This window comes from Manduca sexta, chromosome 10 (assembly GCF_014839805.1).
Source record: "Manduca sexta isolate Smith_Timp_Sample1 chromosome 10, JHU_Msex_v1.0, whole genome shotgun sequence".
Lineage (NCBI taxonomy): Eukaryota > Metazoa > Arthropoda > Insecta > Lepidoptera > Sphingidae > Manduca > Manduca sexta.
In genome coordinates this window covers 12,607,352-12,626,618 of record NC_051124.1, presented here as the reverse complement: position 1 = coordinate 12,626,618, position 19,267 = coordinate 12,607,352, and the positions used below count along the sequence as shown (strand labels likewise).

The 19,267-nt window shown below is 41.5% G+C and overlaps 1 protein-coding gene across 4 annotated transcripts; it reads left to right on the top strand.

Moving 5' to 3' along the window:
- The first annotated feature begins 65 nt into the window (after positions 1-65).
- Positions 66-18,643, top strand: LOC115452158 (histone acetyltransferase KAT6B). Of its 4 annotated transcripts, none has more exons than XM_037437336.1 (11): positions 66-1,261; positions 4,374-4,529; positions 7,998-8,194; positions 8,501-9,531; positions 10,034-10,274; positions 10,433-10,830; positions 10,949-14,888; positions 15,605-15,750; positions 16,201-16,385; positions 16,688-16,925; positions 17,109-18,643. In XM_037437336.1, the coding sequence occupies exons 1-11, from the start codon at positions 713-715 to the stop codon at positions 17,384-17,386; spliced, it is 7,359 nt and encodes a 2,452-aa protein (XP_037293233.1). In that variant the 5' UTR covers positions 66-712; the 3' UTR covers positions 17,387-18,643. The 4 variants fall into 4 exon arrangements, with proteins under 4 accessions (XP_037293233.1, XP_037293232.1, XP_037293234.1 ...); XM_037437335.1 differs by having other exon boundaries at positions 4,371-4,529; XM_037437337.1 differs by having other exon boundaries at positions 67-1,261; positions 4,371-4,529; positions 16,751-16,925.
- Positions 18,644-19,267: the final 624 nt, after the last annotated feature.

Genomic DNA, 19,267 nt, shown 5'->3' with positions numbered 1-19,267 from the left:
GTGCTGTAATAATATTTATGTTAATTATAATAATTAGAATGGCAATACATGTGTGATGGACAGGATATCAAAAATATTTTTTTAACAAGGCAATCTAATTGATAGCCATTTTGAAGAGCCTTTTGTTGGTGTTTTGTGAATGTTTTCATGTAAATTTTGTATTATTTCAATCAAATGATAGTGATTTCAATACACAAGGCGTATTATTAATGTGAAATAGGAATTAAATGCACTTTTCGGGACAGTGTTGTTTGTTTAGTGAAGGCGCATTGTAAGAAAAAAAAACCGGAAAGAAGTCTGCCGTATTTTAGTTGTGTAAAAAAAATCTGTTACAATAAATGGATCAGTTGTGAAAGTGATAAGACAAAGTTCAAACATTTTAACAGTTCAGTGGAATTAAGACGTGATCTTAATTGTTAACAATTTACTAGCGTGTTTTTGTTCTACGTAAAATTTAGATCGCCACAAGATGGCGGCCGTTGTATGCCCGCTCCGCCAAAACCCGCTGCGAAGCGATGTGTCATCGGCGGCGGAACCCCGCGACATGCTGTAAACCGGCGTCTCGCGTCGCGGCCGTCACCACCGGCCGCTTTCGGCGGGGTTCCATTTCATAAAATGGAATTTCGCTCGAGGCGCGAAAATGCGATGGGTGTTGACATAAGTTCAATACCGTACCGTTACTCAGGCGGCTGTACGTAATAAACTGACAAAAATGTGCGAACCGGACGACGTCGGCAAAGATGTGTGGAAGCGATGGATCCTAGAAGCGATACATAAGATACGGTCGCAGAAACAGAGGCCGAGCGTAGAGCGGATATGTCACGCCATCAGGCAGCACCACAACTACCACGAGGATGTGGTATCGGAGCGCCTGGAGCGCGCCGTGCGCGAGGGCGTCGTGCTCAAGGTGTACAACAAGGGCCAGAGCTCGTACAAGGACCCCGGCGGGCTGCAGAACAAGACGTTGCGGCTGACGCCCGACTCGGATGTGTCGCGCGCCGTCGCCAAGGCGGTGCGAGAGCTAGGCGAACGCGATGGCTCCACGCTTAAGACTATTGAAAGACATTTGCACCAGGCGTACCAAGTGACGCTTGATGGTGAAGTGGATGTGCGGAATGTGTTGCGCGCGGCGGCCAAACGCGCGGTGGCCAGGGGTTTGCTGACACACCATGCCGGCGCCTACAAGGCCACCGACAGACCCCTCACCACCTCGGACCGACCCTCCAAACAGAAGAAGCAGTCATCAGACTCACCAGAGAAGGTAAGCCACTGCTTGTTGTTGAATGCTTTCTCGTATAAACATAAACAAAGTTTGCTTGTGGTTGGATTATTTGATCACTGTTTGTATTGAAAAGTAAACAAATATTGTTGATACTTGTGTATCTGTAAGAAATAAGTTTTTTCGAAATAGAGGTATGCATTAAACTTATAAGAAATTGATTGTTGTGTAATTAATTTAAATATTACTTACTGTCTTGTGATAAGATATTGGAACATAATATTTTAATTTGGATATTTCCTCTGACTATACCAAAGGATTTGTGTTTTATCCAATACATAATTTCATATTTATATCAGTGTATATTGTATTGCTTATTATTTACTTTGAGACTGTTTTCAGTCCCCAAATTTAATTCATACAATGAATAAGAAACATTTTATTCACACAATTGTATTTTTTTTTGTTTGTGTCACATTTCACTGTTTGAAAACTTTTATTTGTCATTTAATAATTAGCCCAAACCTGAGTAATTAATAGTTTTCTAGGCTATATATGTATATTAATTGTTGCTCAAACTTTTTAAGAAGTTTCCATAACAGTTAACTTCACAATATTTTCTGGGAACATGTATTAAAATCAGTAATATGTCTTGAGTATAATTCTGTATCAAATTTATTTTTTATTATGAAATAGAATATTAATTCTTGCAAACTCATCCTCCAGAAAATTACCAATAACAAGTCAAATACATTATAATTCAAATAATTACATTTTACATAACAATCTACCAATGATTCAACTTTGAAATCATGTTATAAAAACAAATAGAGATTGTGATCTGCGGAGTTCATTATCAAGGTTAACGCACTATTATAAAGACCAAGAAGTTTGTATGTATAAAAACTGTTGAGTGAGGTGTTTGTCGCCCAATCATTTTAACTGCTGTTGATAGATATAATGAAATTTGTAGCTTATAATATTTGGCAAAGTTTTTTATTATTACTTAAGAAGCTGGCCATTTTATAATCTCAAACAAGATGGTGTTGCAACTGCCTATAGAAAAAGCATAGAATGGAACTGTTCTTGTTACCCTAAAACATAAAATTTTCTTTGAATTGGAACAAAATGTTAGATACATATTGATTGCTTGATTGTGGTACTAAGGATGGAGCTGTAATATTTCATAGAATTGTTATTAACTCCAAAAAAAAAGCACCTGAGCGTGCAAATGGTGAATAAATGTTATGAATTTGACCTAATTTTGTTTTTTTTTTCAGTATATTTATGTAAATGTTTTGTTATGATTTTAGTACATAAAATGTAGGAGGTTTGAGACTAAATTGAGGTTTTCTGACAGATCAAAATATTTCAAGAATTTCTGTTAAATCAGATTTTGTGTTTCAATGTTGAAAATTGTTGCATTTTTTGTCACATATAAAATACTTTTGTGACTCAGTATTGAGGATGACTAAACATTTTATGAGAAGTAAATATTTTTTTAACATGTGACTAATCAACTAACTATTCACGTAGGTGAGTTTAAATTGTTATGCTCCAATTTTAATATAATGCATGTTATATTTTTTCTGGCATGTTTTATGACAAATATTAGGGTTTTGCTTAATGAATTGCTGAACAGAACTGTTTTGATTTAATATGTTGACATTTATAAGATTATATTCTTAGTTATAATAAAGTAGAATATGTGTTATAGTAATTTTGGCATATTATTTGATATTATATTATTATTTTGATTCAATCAGATTGCAGATATGGCTCTTGATGGATTATATCAAAAAAAAAAATCAATTAATAATAATATTGTAATAACTACAGTTGCTATAATAATTAATTTATTTATATTTTCCAAACACGCAAAGCAAATTTGTAATTATGTAATTGTAATTAATATTTATTAATAAATAATGACACAACATAATGACCACTGGAAGATGTAATCACTTCTCCCAGTTATGGTTTTATGCCAATTACCATAATATTACACTGGATAAATTGTATTTGCATAATTCACTTGCAAAATAAGAACTTACAATTAATTACGCTAGGAGATTGAGCTGTAATAACAAAACTGGGTTTAAAATTAAAAACTATAGTATTGTTTTCTGATACAAAATGACTGAACTTATATTTGTTATCATTAGTCTGTTTACATGATATGATCTTTATCTATTGACATAGATTTGGATAATCATTGTTTATTTGTAATCTTTTATTTTTAATAATACATTCCCTATCATATTTTTTGGGATATTGTTATGATCCAATAAATTGCTATTCATTTATAATTACAATGCTTTTTGTTGACATCATAATTGTGTTCAAAACTTAGAATCTTATGTTACAAAAATATGAAAGTTTGTATATCTTATGAATAGGATTTTTTTCATACCAAGCTTAATATCTCGAATCTTATATTCAGTTGCAATTGTGTGTTCATATTAAACAATGTACATGTTGTTTTTTTAATAAGTATGTGTGTCAAAGTTGCAATATTTACAAATACCCACCACCAGCTGCCTGAGACATTCCGGGGAGAGGCCGCACAAATTACAGGGGTTTTGTGAATATTGGCACCGAGCCAGGGAAGCCAACGAACAAAGCGTACATGTTGATGGTACAATAAATTAGTCTTAAAAAAATTATCAAACAATATTGGAATATAAAATATGGGGACAGTTATCATAGTCTTATATAAATTGTTGTTATTTAAATGATTAAAATAGAAAATATTTATTGCATTTTATTATTCATGAGACATATAAGTCTAATTTAACCAGTCTTAACTTAGAGTTTGCACATAGAAAATAATTTCCTAAAGTAATATTACTAATATGTCATTTTATAAACGAAGAGGCGCCCCCCCAATTTTTGGGTAGGGGTGTTGCGGAGTAAGGAAGATGATACGAGTGCTTTCCGACGTCATTCATTGTAGTGTGTGTTTGCACTTATGCTGTTCATGCACACTGTAAGCCATTAGGGAAAGTAGAGTATTAGTCAAGGTAGGTTTTGTTAGTTGATTGGTTGAATTTCTTTAGTCCTGCTGTTTGATCCTGAAAAGATTCCACTACCATTCTGTCATAGTGGAATATAGTATATAGTTGATAATTAATAATATAATTTTCATCAGCAGGTACAGGGTGTGCCAGTATGCACCGAGTGCCTGGGCACGGATGCCAGAAACAGGCTTGGGGCAGTAGAGGCGCTGATATGCTGCTCCCAGTGCAAATCTTATGCGCATCCTACATGCCTCAATCAGCTGGATCATCTGTCACAGACTACTATCAAGGTAAGATATTTTTTAAAGCAGAAAATAACATGGAAGAGCAGGTTGGCTATCTCCTTCAGGTATGCATATAATGGCAAAATTATGACAGTATGGATTTAAAAATTTGAAATTGCTCCATTGAAAGCTCCTGGAAAGAGAGTGCATTAAATAATGTCTCTTAGTAAATAGATCGAATTAAAAAAAATATTTAACCATTTTTGCAATGTCGATCTTATTAGATATAGAAATAAAAAAAAAGCCTGAAGTTGATGACTAGTATGTAAATTGTCAGTCGTAATTACTTTGCTGTCTGATAAGATAAAATTTTGCTATTGCAAGTTTTTCTTGGTAACTAGTAGAAAATTGAAATATATAAAGTACTGCATGCTCATGTAACTACGCTAGCTTAGCGATCCGAAAGGGGTTTTGGCCGCCGGACATAGTCCTCCAGATGCTCCTGTCCTGTTCTAGTGCTCAACAGTCACTGATTTATGTTGACGCAGGTCACCTTTCATCATATCATTCCAGCGATACCTAAGTTGTCCCACCGGGCAGCGACCAATTTGTCGATGCAGGTGTATAAGCGCCTTTTACTAACCCATCATCTTCCGTCAGTCGTATACAGCTTTTTATTCCTCTGGGTACAATGTCCTTCGAACAGAAACGCAACAATCCTTGTACTATACTGCTTGGTGGCAGAAATAGACGGGGTTGCACGGTGTACCTACCCGGAGACTTTCGCAAACATGATCTATTTTCATACACAATATTATTTTTTATAAACGTGCTATAACGACAATTGTTTATCTTGTGTATTTAGTTTCGTATAATTTAATGATATAAGTGGAAATTATCCGAATTACTGTCATCAATTTTGGTATATTTTTAGTACAATGATAGGTATTTTTTAATTATACAGTCATTTTGACATTGCGTTAATAAATGAAACCACATACTCGACTTTGCCTCTGCTAACATTGTGCCAAAAATCATCAATTAATAACGAATATTTTCTTGCAATAATCACTTCCCATTTTCCTTCCCACTTCCCTTTTCTGTTTTCTTGATTATTTTGCAGTGAGTGTGATATTGCCGCTGTGATGAATTCTCTTAGAATTGTAGTAGTGAAAAAATAAGTAAATTTTTATTGATGTTTATTTTGTTCGAATCTTAATTTCTTACGTTACAACTATGTTTCGATTAACTTATTGTATTATAAAGTTTTATTTACAAGCGATAAGAATGTCCTTTCATTAAGTAACACGACAAAATGACCCTGTATATGTACTTCCATAAGGTAATATACTCTCAGATATGTAGGTATATTAATAAATATTTTCTTTTACAATTGTTACACACTTCGAGAATAGAGAGTTGCTGTACTAAGATTGAATCAGACATAACAATAGGGGACCGGCCTATGCTTGATTTACTTAATTATTCTATATGGAATGGTTAATAACACGAAAAAGAAGCACTCCTGCGAAAACTGCATAAAAATTGGTTAAAAAATGAGCGAGTAATTCATATTTCAAATATTGTAACGTGCAGAAGTGGGCACGTTGTGGGGATATCGCTTCATCTCTTTCTTTCGCACGCGTCTTAATTCCCGATGACGTCACATGTGGGTATTTCGTCTCTTTTCTGTTTCTTGTTAATTACCCCTTCCACCGAAATTCAAAGACTTATAACTTATTGATTTTTTACCGGATTTTAATAATTCCTTCTGTGTTAGAATTTATATTATGTAAATATTTGATAATAGTAAAGAATAAAAATGAGTCCGGTACCCTATTCCATAGTCCCAATAGGATATCGATACAGGGGCGGATCGAGACATGGGTGGGATCTAGGCTAATTCTTATTTGGAGGCCTGCTTATTAATCAAATAATTGTCATCTTGTCAAACACGATTTTCGATAACAATATAAGTACACAGTATAAGAGAAATAAGAGGATAGTAAAATATTTATTTAATATGAGAGGCACAAACAACAACTATAATTATATATATTGCAGTGGCGAAAGGTGAAATTTTGCGAACCTGACAACATAAAGATACTTATATGCATAAATGTGTTTTGCAAATCGTTCTAATGATAGTTAGATTCTTCATTAATTCATGAAGGCATGCCGACAGGAATCGGATTATATGGACCTTTCGCCACCGATATATAGTCTACTGTCTAATTTCTCTTTGATGAGGACTGAAGACCTTAGAAATCAACGGAGCCCCGGCCTACAGCCCAAGAAGCCCATGTATAAAGCCGAGGCTGTATCGATACTTAAATAATAAAAAAAAAGGAAAATCTTATAAGAAACTAATTGGTACATTAATGACGCATCGGTTTGAGGAAAAGCGACAACTTGTACTGTCGTGTTGTGAGTCAGGGGTCAACAACATATAAATATCAATGATATTTTTATCTTAAGGTTTTTTTATTAATGGTAGGTATATTGTTGGAAATACTATTCTAGTTCTTTTCCCATTTTAATGTCATTTTCATCATCTCTATGCAATTTAGACACAATTTTAGTTTTGTGTTTTGTGCATGGTTAATCGAGTACAATCGTTGTACTTGTAACTTGATTAAGTAGATTTCAACTGTAATGTCATCACTTCATAGTATAAAACAAAGTCGCTTTCTCTGTCCCTATATCCCTTTGTATGCTTAAATCTTTAAAACTACGCGACGGATTGTGATGCGGTTTTTTTAATAGATAGAGTGATTCAAGAGGAAGGTTTATATGTATAATAACATCCATTAAATAGTGGAGAAATATTGTTATTTTGTTATGTTATACCCGTGCGAAGCCAGAGCGGGCCGCTATGTTTTTATATACAACGTTCACAGTTTTTCTGTAGTGTATTTAGTATCGGCATTGCACCCGTGTGAAGCCGGGGCGGGTCGCTAGTTAAAAATAATCGTTTTTTATGTCGGTTTGTTTTAACCGAATCGTAGTCATATCGTAGGCACCAGAAAACGCTGGTCAGATGTTGGAGGGAATCAGTATATTTGAGTTTTCAGAACTTATTGTGGACGCTACCCGTTCGAGTATACATTATACTTACAGATAGTCCTACTTTAGCAAAGTTTTATTGGTAAGTATAGCGTGACAATAGTTAACGATTTCATTTATAATTGCCGTATTATTTATTTATGTTTGCTGAAGTATGAATGATTCCGGTGGCGTGGTTCTATTGCGTGCGTAGTACGACATCGCTCTGAGGTCCCGGCTTTGAATCCCCGGGTCGGGTCAAGTGATTTGGGATTTATTGCTAAGTGTCTGTCTGAAGTCTGGAATTTGTTGTGTTCCGATATGTAGATAGGCTCACCCTGTCATACCATGGATCGAAACACGCTTGGTGAAAGGTGGTGTTCTTTAGGGGATAAAGCCGTCATGTTTTTTTGTATATTTTTATTACCGCCATCTTGATTATAATGTCCGCCGTGAGTATGAAGCTGACAGTTCCCATATCGTGCGCAGGCGTCGCGCTGGTCGTGCGGCGAGTGCGCGTGGTGCGAGTCGCGCGGCGGGGGCGGCGGCGGGGGCGCGGCGTGCAGCGCGTGCGGCGCGGCGGGCGCGGGGTGGGCGGCGCGCTGCTCGGGCCGCTGCGGCGCGCACGTGCACCCCGCCTGCGCGCCGCTGCCCTGGCGCTGCGACTCCTGTCCGCACAACAACAGGCGAGTACATTAACTTAAGTGTCTAGTGTTATCACCCAGTGTATTTGTATGAAAGCTAGTTGAATTACGGCGTAAGCTACGATGATGCTACGACGTTCGTAGTCAAAGCACAAGCAGTGGTGTAGAAGATATAAGTTTGAAATTGCATACATGAAAATAAACAATATCAAGTTTGAAGATGACAAATAGGACTGATTGAAAGATAATACATTACGAATCTTAAAGCTCATAAATATAATATACCTTAAATCATGCCACAGAAAGAGCTCTTGAATTCACTTGTAAGTATAATGTTTATTGTTACAGAACCTCCTCTGCTGGCACGCCGAAGGGCAGGAAACCGAAGACTCCGCGCCGCATCGATTCGGACGAGGAGCCATCCGACGGTAATGTCCCGCCACCGGCGCGCTTGCCTCCCGAGCGGCGGATGTCTAAGGAGAAGCAGAAGTTTTTCCGTTTTTCTGCTTTTAATCTAGTGAGGCGGCGACGTCGTGAGTCCTCTGCGGAGTGGGACGGGTGGGAGGGCGGCGGGCGGTGGGGAGGCGTGAGCGTGACTCGTGTCCAACGTGTAGAACTGCGGCTGGAGAGACGTGCACCCTCGCCCTCCGAGGTAGAATCCTCGTCGTCGGCCTCGTCCTCTTCCTCGTCGGAGGCACGCGTAGACCCTCCCGCACCGACGCCCGCCCCTGCTCTCGCTTTCACTCCAGCGCACGTTTCCTCTGTGTTCGAGCGGCTCGCGACCGATGCGGGTCCGGACGGTGCGTGGGGCTTCGCTGCCGAGGCGCGCAAGCAGCAAGTCGCACCCACACTTACACCGACATTTGCACCGAATCCCGTCAGTACTCATCACTCCCCCGTCGCCGCCGTCACGTCACCCGCCTCCGCTCCGGCCCCCGTCCCCGTCCCCGGCTCGGAGCCGCGGCCGGCACCTGCGCGCCGACGCAGTCGCGGCGGGGAGCGCTCACTCACGACCTTGTTTGACGGCCTGTCTGAATTCTACTCTGTGCGTTCCGCCTCCCGATGTGCGGCACGAGCGCGCCCACCCGCGCCCCGACCTCCGCCCCCGCCGGAGCCCGAGCCAGAAGCAGAGGTGTTGAAGGAGACGCGCAGCACGTATCGGCGTTATCGCGCAGCACTGAGCGAGCGTAGCGGCAGTCCCATGGCAGAGAGGCGCGGGGGCGCGGCGCAGACGGCACAGACCCCGTCGGGCGGCGGCGCAGGCCCGTCGGCGTCGCAGCTGGTGGCGTGGGCGGCGCGGTGGCGCGGGAGCGCGGGCGGTGCGCGCAAGCTGCGGCGCGCGCTGGCAGCGGGGCGGCGGCGGCCGGCCGGCGCCGAGGGTAAGGTCGGTTCGAGAGCGCGGCGAAAGTGCCCGCGGAGGCCGCGGCGCCGGCCGCCCGCGCCGCCCCGCCGCCCGCGCCCTCGCCGCTCCCGCAGGTCGCCCCCGCCGGCCGCGGCCTCCGCGAGCACTTTCGCCCGCGCTTTCGAGCGATTCGTGATCGTCGTTGATGTGCGCCTGCCCCGGGTGCCGCCTTGCCAGGTGCTGACCGTCGACCGCACGTGCCGGTACCCGTCGAGAAGATCACAGAGTGTTTCGCCGTGATCCCTGATTATTTTCGCTGTCCGTTTAGTGTTCATTGGTACAGTGTTGCTTGTCTTATTGACAGTTGGCTATGTCATAGGGAGATAATTTTTATTACAATTCCGGTCGATATTCAGCATCTATAATTGCTTGCATGCTTTACTTTTTCTTTATACAAATATGTACGGCGGACAACCCGGGGTACCATCGCATTTTTGTCCAAGAACAAGACCGATATCGTAATGTTGATCTGTTTTCAGAGGGTAAGAGATTACCGCCGGGTGTTACGGAGGCGGACGCGGAGGTGTTCAACCAGGCGCGCAGCACGGCGGGGGTGCTGGAGCCGGAGTCGCCTGCGCCGGCGCACCCCTCGCACCCGGCGCACCCCGCGCACCAGGGCCCGGCGCCGGTGCCGCCTCCTCGGTGTCCCTCCGCTATCGAGTTTGGTCAGTGGGAAATCGAGACGTGGTATTCGAGTCCATTCCCGCAAGAATATGCCAGGTTTGTGTTAAAATTATTTATTTTCCGGCCATTTCACTACCATATAAGTTTTTATTGAGATAAACTGTAGCCTAGAATAATTCTTTGAAAAATCCTTTACTAACATTAGTCACCGATATTATAACCATCCATTCACATAAATCTTTTTTCTTTTCCAGACTACCCAAACTATTCCTGTGCGAGTTTTGCCTTAAATATGCCAAGAGTCGAGCTGTGCTCATGAGGCATCTAGACAAGTGCCTATGGCGGCATCCGCCCGCCACCGAGATATACCGATGCGGAGACATATCGGTGTTCGAAGTGGACGGCAACGCCAACAAAATATACTGTCAGAACTTGTGCCTACTCGCAAAATTGTTCCTAGACCACAAGACTTTGTATTACGACGTGGAACCGTTCTTGTTCTACGTACTTACCAAGAATGACAGCAAGGGTTGTCATCTGGTTGGATATTTTTCCAAGGAGAAGCATTGTCAGCAGAAATACAATGTGTCGTGTATAATGACGATGCCACAGTACCAGAGACAAGGCTACGGGAGGTTTCTCATCCATTTTAGTGAGTGGTGGAATCTTCTTTTTCATATTTTATCACATTTTCTACAGAATACATTGTATATTTACGTTTTTGCTAAAATTGAACAATTTGTGTAATTGATAAACAATTTTTGCTTCAGGTTATTTACTATCCAAAGAAGAGGGTCAACCGGGAACACCAGAAAAACCATTATCGGATCTTGGGAGAGTGTCGTATCATGCATATTGGAAGTCTGTTATATTGGAATATTTGTATGACCACAAAGATAAACCTTTTACTTTTGAAGATGTGGCTCATAGCACTGGCATGCATATGAACGACATAGCAGTGACATTCCAATTGCTTGGTTTTGTAAGATACATCCCAAATAATGAGACAATGAAGTTAGGACTGTGTATAGATTGGAATAGGGTGGATAATCATGTAAAGAAAGTACGAAGCAAACCCAGGTTAGAAATAGATCCTGAGTGTTTGAGATGGACTCCACTATTGGCGCCAACGATCAATCCATTTAGATCGCCTGAAGAGGCGTCGATTGATCAAGAGACTGAAAATGAGGATATGAAGACAGAAAGCGAAGATACGGCCACGGAACCGGAAATGCCAACGCCAAAAGTAGAACCTAAAGCGAAGGCTAAGTCTGAAAAAGAAATCTCAGAAACACCAGTTGAAGTCACTTCTTCTGGGAGACGGCGCACAAGACCTCTCAAATATAGTGAAACTACGTATCAGACGACACCGACACTTAGTGACGTTAGTCGGAAGAGAAAGCGAGAGCCAAACCGAAAGATTTCTGAATGTGTTGAGGACAAGAAGGAAGAAGAACCTCCAACAAGGCAGAGGAGTAAAAGTGTTGCAAGATCTAGAGTCTCACAGAGTGGAGAAAACAATGTGCAGAGAAGTAGGAGACAAAGTATTAAAGAACCTAATTACGCTTCAGATAGTCAAGAAAGCCAAGAAGAGCTTGACGCAATTGTTTCAACTCCTGTTGTGAACTCAATTAAGAAAGCAAAGAGAAAATTCGCTTGGAAAGGGCGGCCGAGGAAGCGACAGAAAGTCAATAAGAGTCCTAGAACTGCATCACCAGTTGTCAAGAAAGTAAAGGTCAGTGATAATAAAGCAGAAGTTAACGAGTATAAAACTGACGGCTCTACTGAACCAGAGGCTGTTGCTAACGCTGAAGAAGTTAAAAACTCTAATAACCAAGTTGAGGATAAATCCGCGCCAAAGAAAAATTCTGACGCTAGTTCTGAAGATTCTTCGGGCGAGGCTGATGATGAAATGGATGTCGAGGATAGGGAAGAAAGGCGAAGCATTGCCAGTAAACCGGCATCGCCGCGTAACGTCGAAGAGAATAGTACGGACCACCATACTAGTGACATGGAGCTTGATAGCATACATATGGACTCTCCCAAGTCTTTGGCCGAAAAAGATCAGGTTATAAAAGAAACTGCTTCAGACAAACCTGAAAAAGATACCAGTGAAGATAAAAAGGAAGAGGAATTAGCAACGGAGTCGGGGGTGGCTGTGGCGCAAGATGAAACCGCATGTGAACCTGAAGAAACGAAAAACAATGAAACGCAATCGCCAAATAAAGCTCTCGACGATAAGGAAACTATCATTATATCTGAGTCTGATGACAACAACAGTCAGAGTTGTCCTTTACCGTCACCAAAACCGAATTCTGTTGTGCCAGTGCAACAAACCAGTGAGAACAAGCCAAAGGAGGTTGAAGAAAAAGAGAGCCCATCCAAAGTGATGCCTGTGGTGTCCACAGAGAATGCGCACATAGTTTTGGATCCTAAAGTACAGGACGAAGTTAAACCAACAAAACCTTCCACTGATTTAATCGTTCCGAAAATAAATCAAATTGAAACTGCCGTTGTTGAAGCAGAATCTGAGACTGCGAAATCACCACAACTCAATGTTTCGCCAAAGAAAGATTCGGTCATAAATGAGTCTCCTAAACAGAAGAAATCACCGGAGAAAATAGATGAGACAGCTTGCGAGAAAAAGGGCGAGACTAGAAAGGAAACTGTCATACAGCAGAATAACGAGGATAATAAATCCGTGGAAAAGAAGTCACCCAACAAAATCGAATCAATTATACAAAATTTAGATCCTCAAAGAGATAGTAACAATACAAACACTTTGAGCACCATGAAGAAACCAGACCCTCCAAAGATAGACTCTTTTACAGAAATAGATAGAAGCAAACTTGTAAATCCAATTACTAGTAAGGAAAGTGACGTTCCGTTTCGGAGCGACATAATGAGTACGAGGAAAGATGAAATTATTATAACTAGAAACGTTATGGATCCGTCTATGCAGACTTACCAACAACCTATAGTCAGCAACTCTATGACGATACAACAAATTAATACGGCGCAACATTCGTACCTCAATCACAGAGCGAATGTGAGCAAAGAATCGCAGGCGGTACAGACGGATAAAGTTGTTAAAACTAGCGAACCAAATCGTATTATAAATAACATAGCCGAGACTCCTATAGTAAGCAAAGCTGCTACCAAGCTTGAAGTGCCGCATCCCATATCGTCACCTATAATAAACCCAGTTATACCAAAAGTGCCGAATGTTGCCGATATAAATTTTTTACCCCGATGTCAGAGCGCTAATGCGGCTGTTAATCTGGGACTAGAGAGGACGGATCTAGATACGAGCTTTGCTAATAATATCCAGGCTAATTTGGGCGGCTCCATCAACATAGTTCAAACTAATTCTCAAGACAAGAATGAGCTCAACCAAAAGCCGAGAGAGAAAAGTAAATTGCGTGACGTCAGAGTGAATTCAGCTCACAGTAAACTGGAAAAAACTGACAAGAAAAATAAGAACGACACGCCTAGAAGTACGCCCGAACCGAAGATGTTTTTTCCTGAACAAAACACAGCCGCGAGAAAGCCAGAGACGTCAGTCCCTATAAACGTGATAAACTCTGTGCCAGTCACCAGCAAAGTGGAGAGTAAAACGATCAACGAAGCTCCCAAGAAACAAGATTTTTTTAAGAAAGAAAAATCCAACGGCTCCAAATGCGAAAACAAGAACACGTCTGTGAAACATGACAAAAGCTGTACGGCACAACTGAATTTGAAGTCTGACCAATCTGACTTAAATAAAATGCTTCCTAAGTTTAAATATGACAACGAATTAGTTCCCAAAGCTGATTACGCAATGAATCAAATACCTAACTATCACACGACGCACGGTCAGTACCAGTGGCCCCCTTGGGACCCGGCGAGATTGCAAGGTTCGTGGGAGCATAAAAACTATTTAGACAAGTTGCAAGGATTTAATTTGTCACATTTAGACCAAATGCCGAAATCGCCACAGAAGCTACATGCCAAATATGATCAAAAAGATTATCACAATATTGCTTACGGTCTCAGCAGTAGTATATACGCGACGACAGGCCTTCCTCACTTCAAAGAAACGAAAACAGTGACGTCGAAAGCGTCGGAATGTTCTCAGAAAAACGAGTGCAAGCCGTCCAAGCAGTCTAAAACGACGACAGCATGCCAGACCCAGTGTGAGCCGAAAAAATCCCAGTCGCACGCGAATGAGGCTCAGATAAAACAGATGATGCAACGGCAAGTGAACAAGCAGCAGGAGGTAGTGACGAGCTGTGCGGAATACAGACAGAGTCCGCAGGTGACGTCGCCGACTTGCAAGACACCGTTCAACCAAAACGGGCCGTGTCAGGAGAAGACTGAGATAGAGAAGAAGTCCCGACAGCATTCGAAGAAGGAGGAATCTCCAAAAGAGACTAGTAAGGAGGAGATGTGTGAAGCTGTGAGTCCCGCGCTGCAGTCGATGGGTGTGTACACGCCGGACTCGACGAGCAACTCGGTTCATTCGGTGCAGTACCCCGCGTGCGAGCTGGATGTGAGTCAGTTGGGGCTAGAGTCGCCCACCAGCATCGGCTCAGACTTGGCGTCCCCATGCTCCATGATGCACATGCACCCCGCGCCGAGTCCTCAATATCCACACTCCTCGATACACATCCCGTCCATTATGAGTCAACCCAATCAGCCTACTAAGCAACAGAAGATTAACAGGAATAGGTGAGATATTATATCAGTATTTTTTGCTTTTGGTTCCTTTATATCTTATGCAGGATGTAATATTGGAATTCAAATACTAAAATATTCACCTATTAAAGATGCTTATTTTTTCTACATTAAGAATTGCGCAGATTTAGTTTCTTCAACAGTAAAAAATCATTTAGTCTGAATAATATTAGGATGCACAGCAGTGGATCTTAAAAAGTAATTTGATGTAACAGAATTGTTAAATGAAGTGTTCATAATATATCTACTTAGTATATCCAGCAGGTATGAATTAGGTAGGCAGGCAGGTATTTATATTGGCACATTGTTAAGGCGATACCTCAAGGTCCATTTTCATACATTTTGTTTCACCTTTAATCTGGGTAACTAAACAAGTATTGGCAAGTAAAGAATTTAAATTCACGTCTAGTTAGTGATTAGTTCTCGCAGTTGAAAGAAAAACGTAAAAATAATTAATAATCATGGATATTTCTGCCTTTAACATTTCGTCATATTAAATTTTAAAGGCCGAAATATCCATGATTATTAATTATTTTTACGTTTTTCTTTCAACTGCGAGAACTAATCACTAACTAGACGTGAATTTAAATTCTTTACTTGCCAATACTTGTTTAGTTACCAAGATTAAAGGTGAAACAAAATGTATGAAAATGGACCTTGAGGTGTCGCCTTAAAAGCGATAATGTTAACATGTATGGTTTTGTCCGCAGGAACAGTTCGGGCGCGGGGTCTGGCGCGGGCTCCGCGTCGGGCGGCGGCGGCGCGGACAGCAAGCAGGCGGCGCTGCGCGGCGCTGCCACCCCGCCCGCGCCGCCCGCCCGACACCGCGCCACGCCGCCCGCACACCACGCGCACGGTAACTACACCACCGGCTGACCATCATACCTAACATCACCAGCGGGAGTTAACGTGGACTCGTATTGGGTTTTATCACAACATCTTGCAATCCATCGAATTATTTATGAACGATAATATTACTATGTTACAAAAAGTAAATAGATTATGACAAACTACCACAAACTCAACAAATGACTTGACTATACCAGTTTTTAATATTAATAGCATTCATATTGTTTTTGTGACGGTGCTCAGTATCAGACTGGAGTCTGGAATTTGTGCTTGATATGTATGTCGATTGGCTCGGTCTTATCACGTCGTAGAACGTAACACACTTAGCGAAAAGCCTTGGTCGCATCTCTCCCTACCCCTTTCGGGAAACAGGCGTCATGTATACATGTGTGTTATATTTACTTTTTCATTACATTCATGATTATGGGAGAATTTATAAATCGTTTTATGTTTGCAGGCGGTTCGTCGATGCAGGCAGGGTCGGGCGGTGGCGTTGGCGGCGTCGGCGCGGGCGGGTACCAGGGCGGCTACCTGTCGTTCCAGCAGCAGCAACAGTACCACGCGGGCGGCTGGGCGCCCTCCTGCTCGCTCGCCAAGCTGCAGCAGATGGCAGACGCGCCGCAACACCACCCGCCACATCAGGTCACTATTATACTAGTTTATATCTATTTTACATTTCATGCTTGTTAACATAAAGTATTGTAGGACAAGACATTATGTCTTTTTTCATTTCTTTTTCCGTTATGGTCTAAAGAGAAAACAGGAGCCCAGTTTAGGTAATATGATGCTGAACTTAGTAGCTCAGTACTATAATATTCTATTTGCCATCTTTATTTAGATATAAGTTCAAATTATTAATTAGCAGAGAACTGTGTAATGTGTATTGTCATTTTTATATTGAATGACAATATAATTATATGTGTATTAACAGCAAAGTTTTTCAGATGGTAGTTGGCGCTGGCGCGGCGGCAGTGAGTGTGCTTGATGATGTTTGGTCACATTCGCAGTACGCGCAGCAGGCCAGCACGCCCCCCAGCGGCGGCGCGGCGGCGGGCGTGGGCGGCGTCGGCGCGGTGGGCGGCGTCGGCGGCGTCAGTGGCCACTACCACGCCGCCGCCGCCAAGTACTACGCGCCCGTGCACAACCAGCTCGACTCGCCCAGGAACGCACGGAATGCTTCCAGTTAGTATTCATATACTTATATAGGTATCAAATTTTATTCTTCTGTCAATGTGTTGCCATTGAGGATATTTGTGTGACATCCATGCTTGGATCTTTGTCTCCAATGACAATATTATTGATTGTTTAAAACACTAGCTAGTTTTAAGACAAGTTCCATGACTCACAGAGTGGTTTTGTTTATAGGTAACCTGGGTCCAATGCAGCACATGCAGATGGCCGGAGGCTCGCGCATGTCCCCCAACTTGAACACGCACATCATCAGCCAGTATGGGTTGAACGGGTACCGCGTGCCGCCGCAGCAGCAGTTCAACAACTTGCAGATGATGAACGTGCAGCCCGGGGTTCAGTACCCAGGCGCGGACCCGCGCGCGCAGCAGTCCAACGTGTACGCGTACGGGTACATCAACCCGCCGCCGCCGCCCCTCGCCATGCAGCCGCTCAACTCCACCATGCGCCGGTAGCCGAGACCCAAGCCCGCGTGCCGCAAATCGTACAGTGATGTGACAGTGTGACTCCTGTGTGCATGACACTTATGAACAGAAACACCACTCGAGTTGCCTTATTTCACCGGCGAACATTAACGTACCGTTTCCGTTGTAGTCGGCAGCTTTATTATCTGTAATATATGTATGTAATGTGTATTTCTCGTTGAGGAGACGCAGCACCCGGTAAGCTGGTTAAAAAGTACAAAATTTTTCAGATAAAGAAATGTATTTAAATCTTATTGTAATTATGATATGTCACGGAAAATAGCATAATTTGTATACATAATAGTGCAATAATTGTGTATGAACTGCCAGAGGCGCGGCGGTCGGCGCAGGCCGTCGCGCGAGCCACTCCGGTACTGTGATAATCTGACGATTTGACAGTCGACTTGCGTGTGCTTATCGCAGAGTAATAATATGTTTCCAAAGAGATAGTTAAGTCTTTGGGTAATGTCGATGTAAGTGCAATGTTTGGACAGTGGATTGTACTTTGGATGTAAAGAATCTTTTGGAACTCGTGTATGTATATCCTGTTTACGTTTTTGATGTTTTGTATTCGCGCGCGGTGTACATTGACGCTTGTACAGTGGACAAATAATTTTACTCTAGGACCATAGTTTGTCTTGAATCTGTTCTCAAGTGCCTCTCTCGTCCCGTCTGCTTATTTCCGTGTAAGATATTGTAAATGCAACGCTTTGAATTAACACAAGGCTGTATACATAAGCTAGATAATGTTAGTTTTGTACATTATTACTTGTGACGCGTTGGATGGCGTGCCGCAGTGCGGGCAGTGGCCACTGCGCGGTGTACGTAAGTGGGCCTAAAGGACGGTTATTTTTATATTTTGTATTCTTTTTATTCTGATAGGTTTTTGAATGTTTTATTATTAATTCCTTTTGTTTTTACGCTTCGCTTAAGGATTATTTTTCGTGTTATTCGAGTAATTTATTGCCAAATGTTATTAACACATTATTTTTATGGTTACGTTAAGTGTTAGGTTCTCGTTTAGTTGTGTCTCGCACGTATGTGTAGTGTAGTGCGGTGGTCGGTCGGCGACGGACCGATGAGCCCGCTCCGTGCCGCGACCCGCTGTAAATTATTTGTAAGATCTGCCCCCTCTAAGGTTATGAATGTTATTTGTTACTAATGTGTAGTATATAAAATATTGTAAATACAATAACAATAAGAAACATGTAGCAGGTGTTATCACACAAAATATAATTTTGTGAAAAACTTGGACGTTTTATTTCGCATATTTCCTTATTCATCGTTAAACGGGGCAAATAGTGATGAAGGGTTGATAAAGGATAACAAAACTTCTGAAACACAAAATTAAATAAAATCCTGTAAATGGGCAATACTTTTTAATCAATTCATCTTTTTAGAAAATTCAATTGCACATCTCATTCGTGCCAAATTACCGCTTAGTTCTATTTGCTCCATTTTAGTGTAATAATGCCGATAGTATGTTAAAATTTTCAATAATATGATTGAAAATAATACTGCTGACTCGGCACATTACAAACTACTCGTAGACTATTTTGTTTCGTTCCTCAAAACAATCACTGCTAAACGTCATTACTATTTGGTCCTTCGAGCTAGATATAGATGACAAAGATTAATTAGCATAAAACTAAAAACTATTTAACGTGATAAAATCCGTTAAATAGTTTTTAGTTTTATTTCAATGTCTAACATTCGCGTAAACATAAATCATTAATTAGCATAGTTTTTAAATTTTCCATATTATGAAATAGGTACGATTTTTTTTAATATATTGCCTCGACACTACTCCGACCATGTTTAAGACCATGTGCCCGCTTAATGAGATTATAGAATAGTATCCTTATGGAGAAT

Coding starts and splice junctions, on each gene's coding strand:
- LOC115452158 (XM_037437335.1), top strand. CDS start 713: ATGTGCGAACCGGACGACGTCGGCAAAGATGTGTGGAAGCGATGGATC. Junction 8,195..8,500: donor TCCTGTCCGCACAACAACAG/GCGAGTACATTA, acceptor TTATTGTTACAG/AACCTCCTCTGCTGGCACGC. Junction 15,751..16,200: donor GCCCGCACACCACGCGCACG/GTAACTACACCA, acceptor TTATGTTTGCAG/GCGGTTCGTCGATGCAGGCA.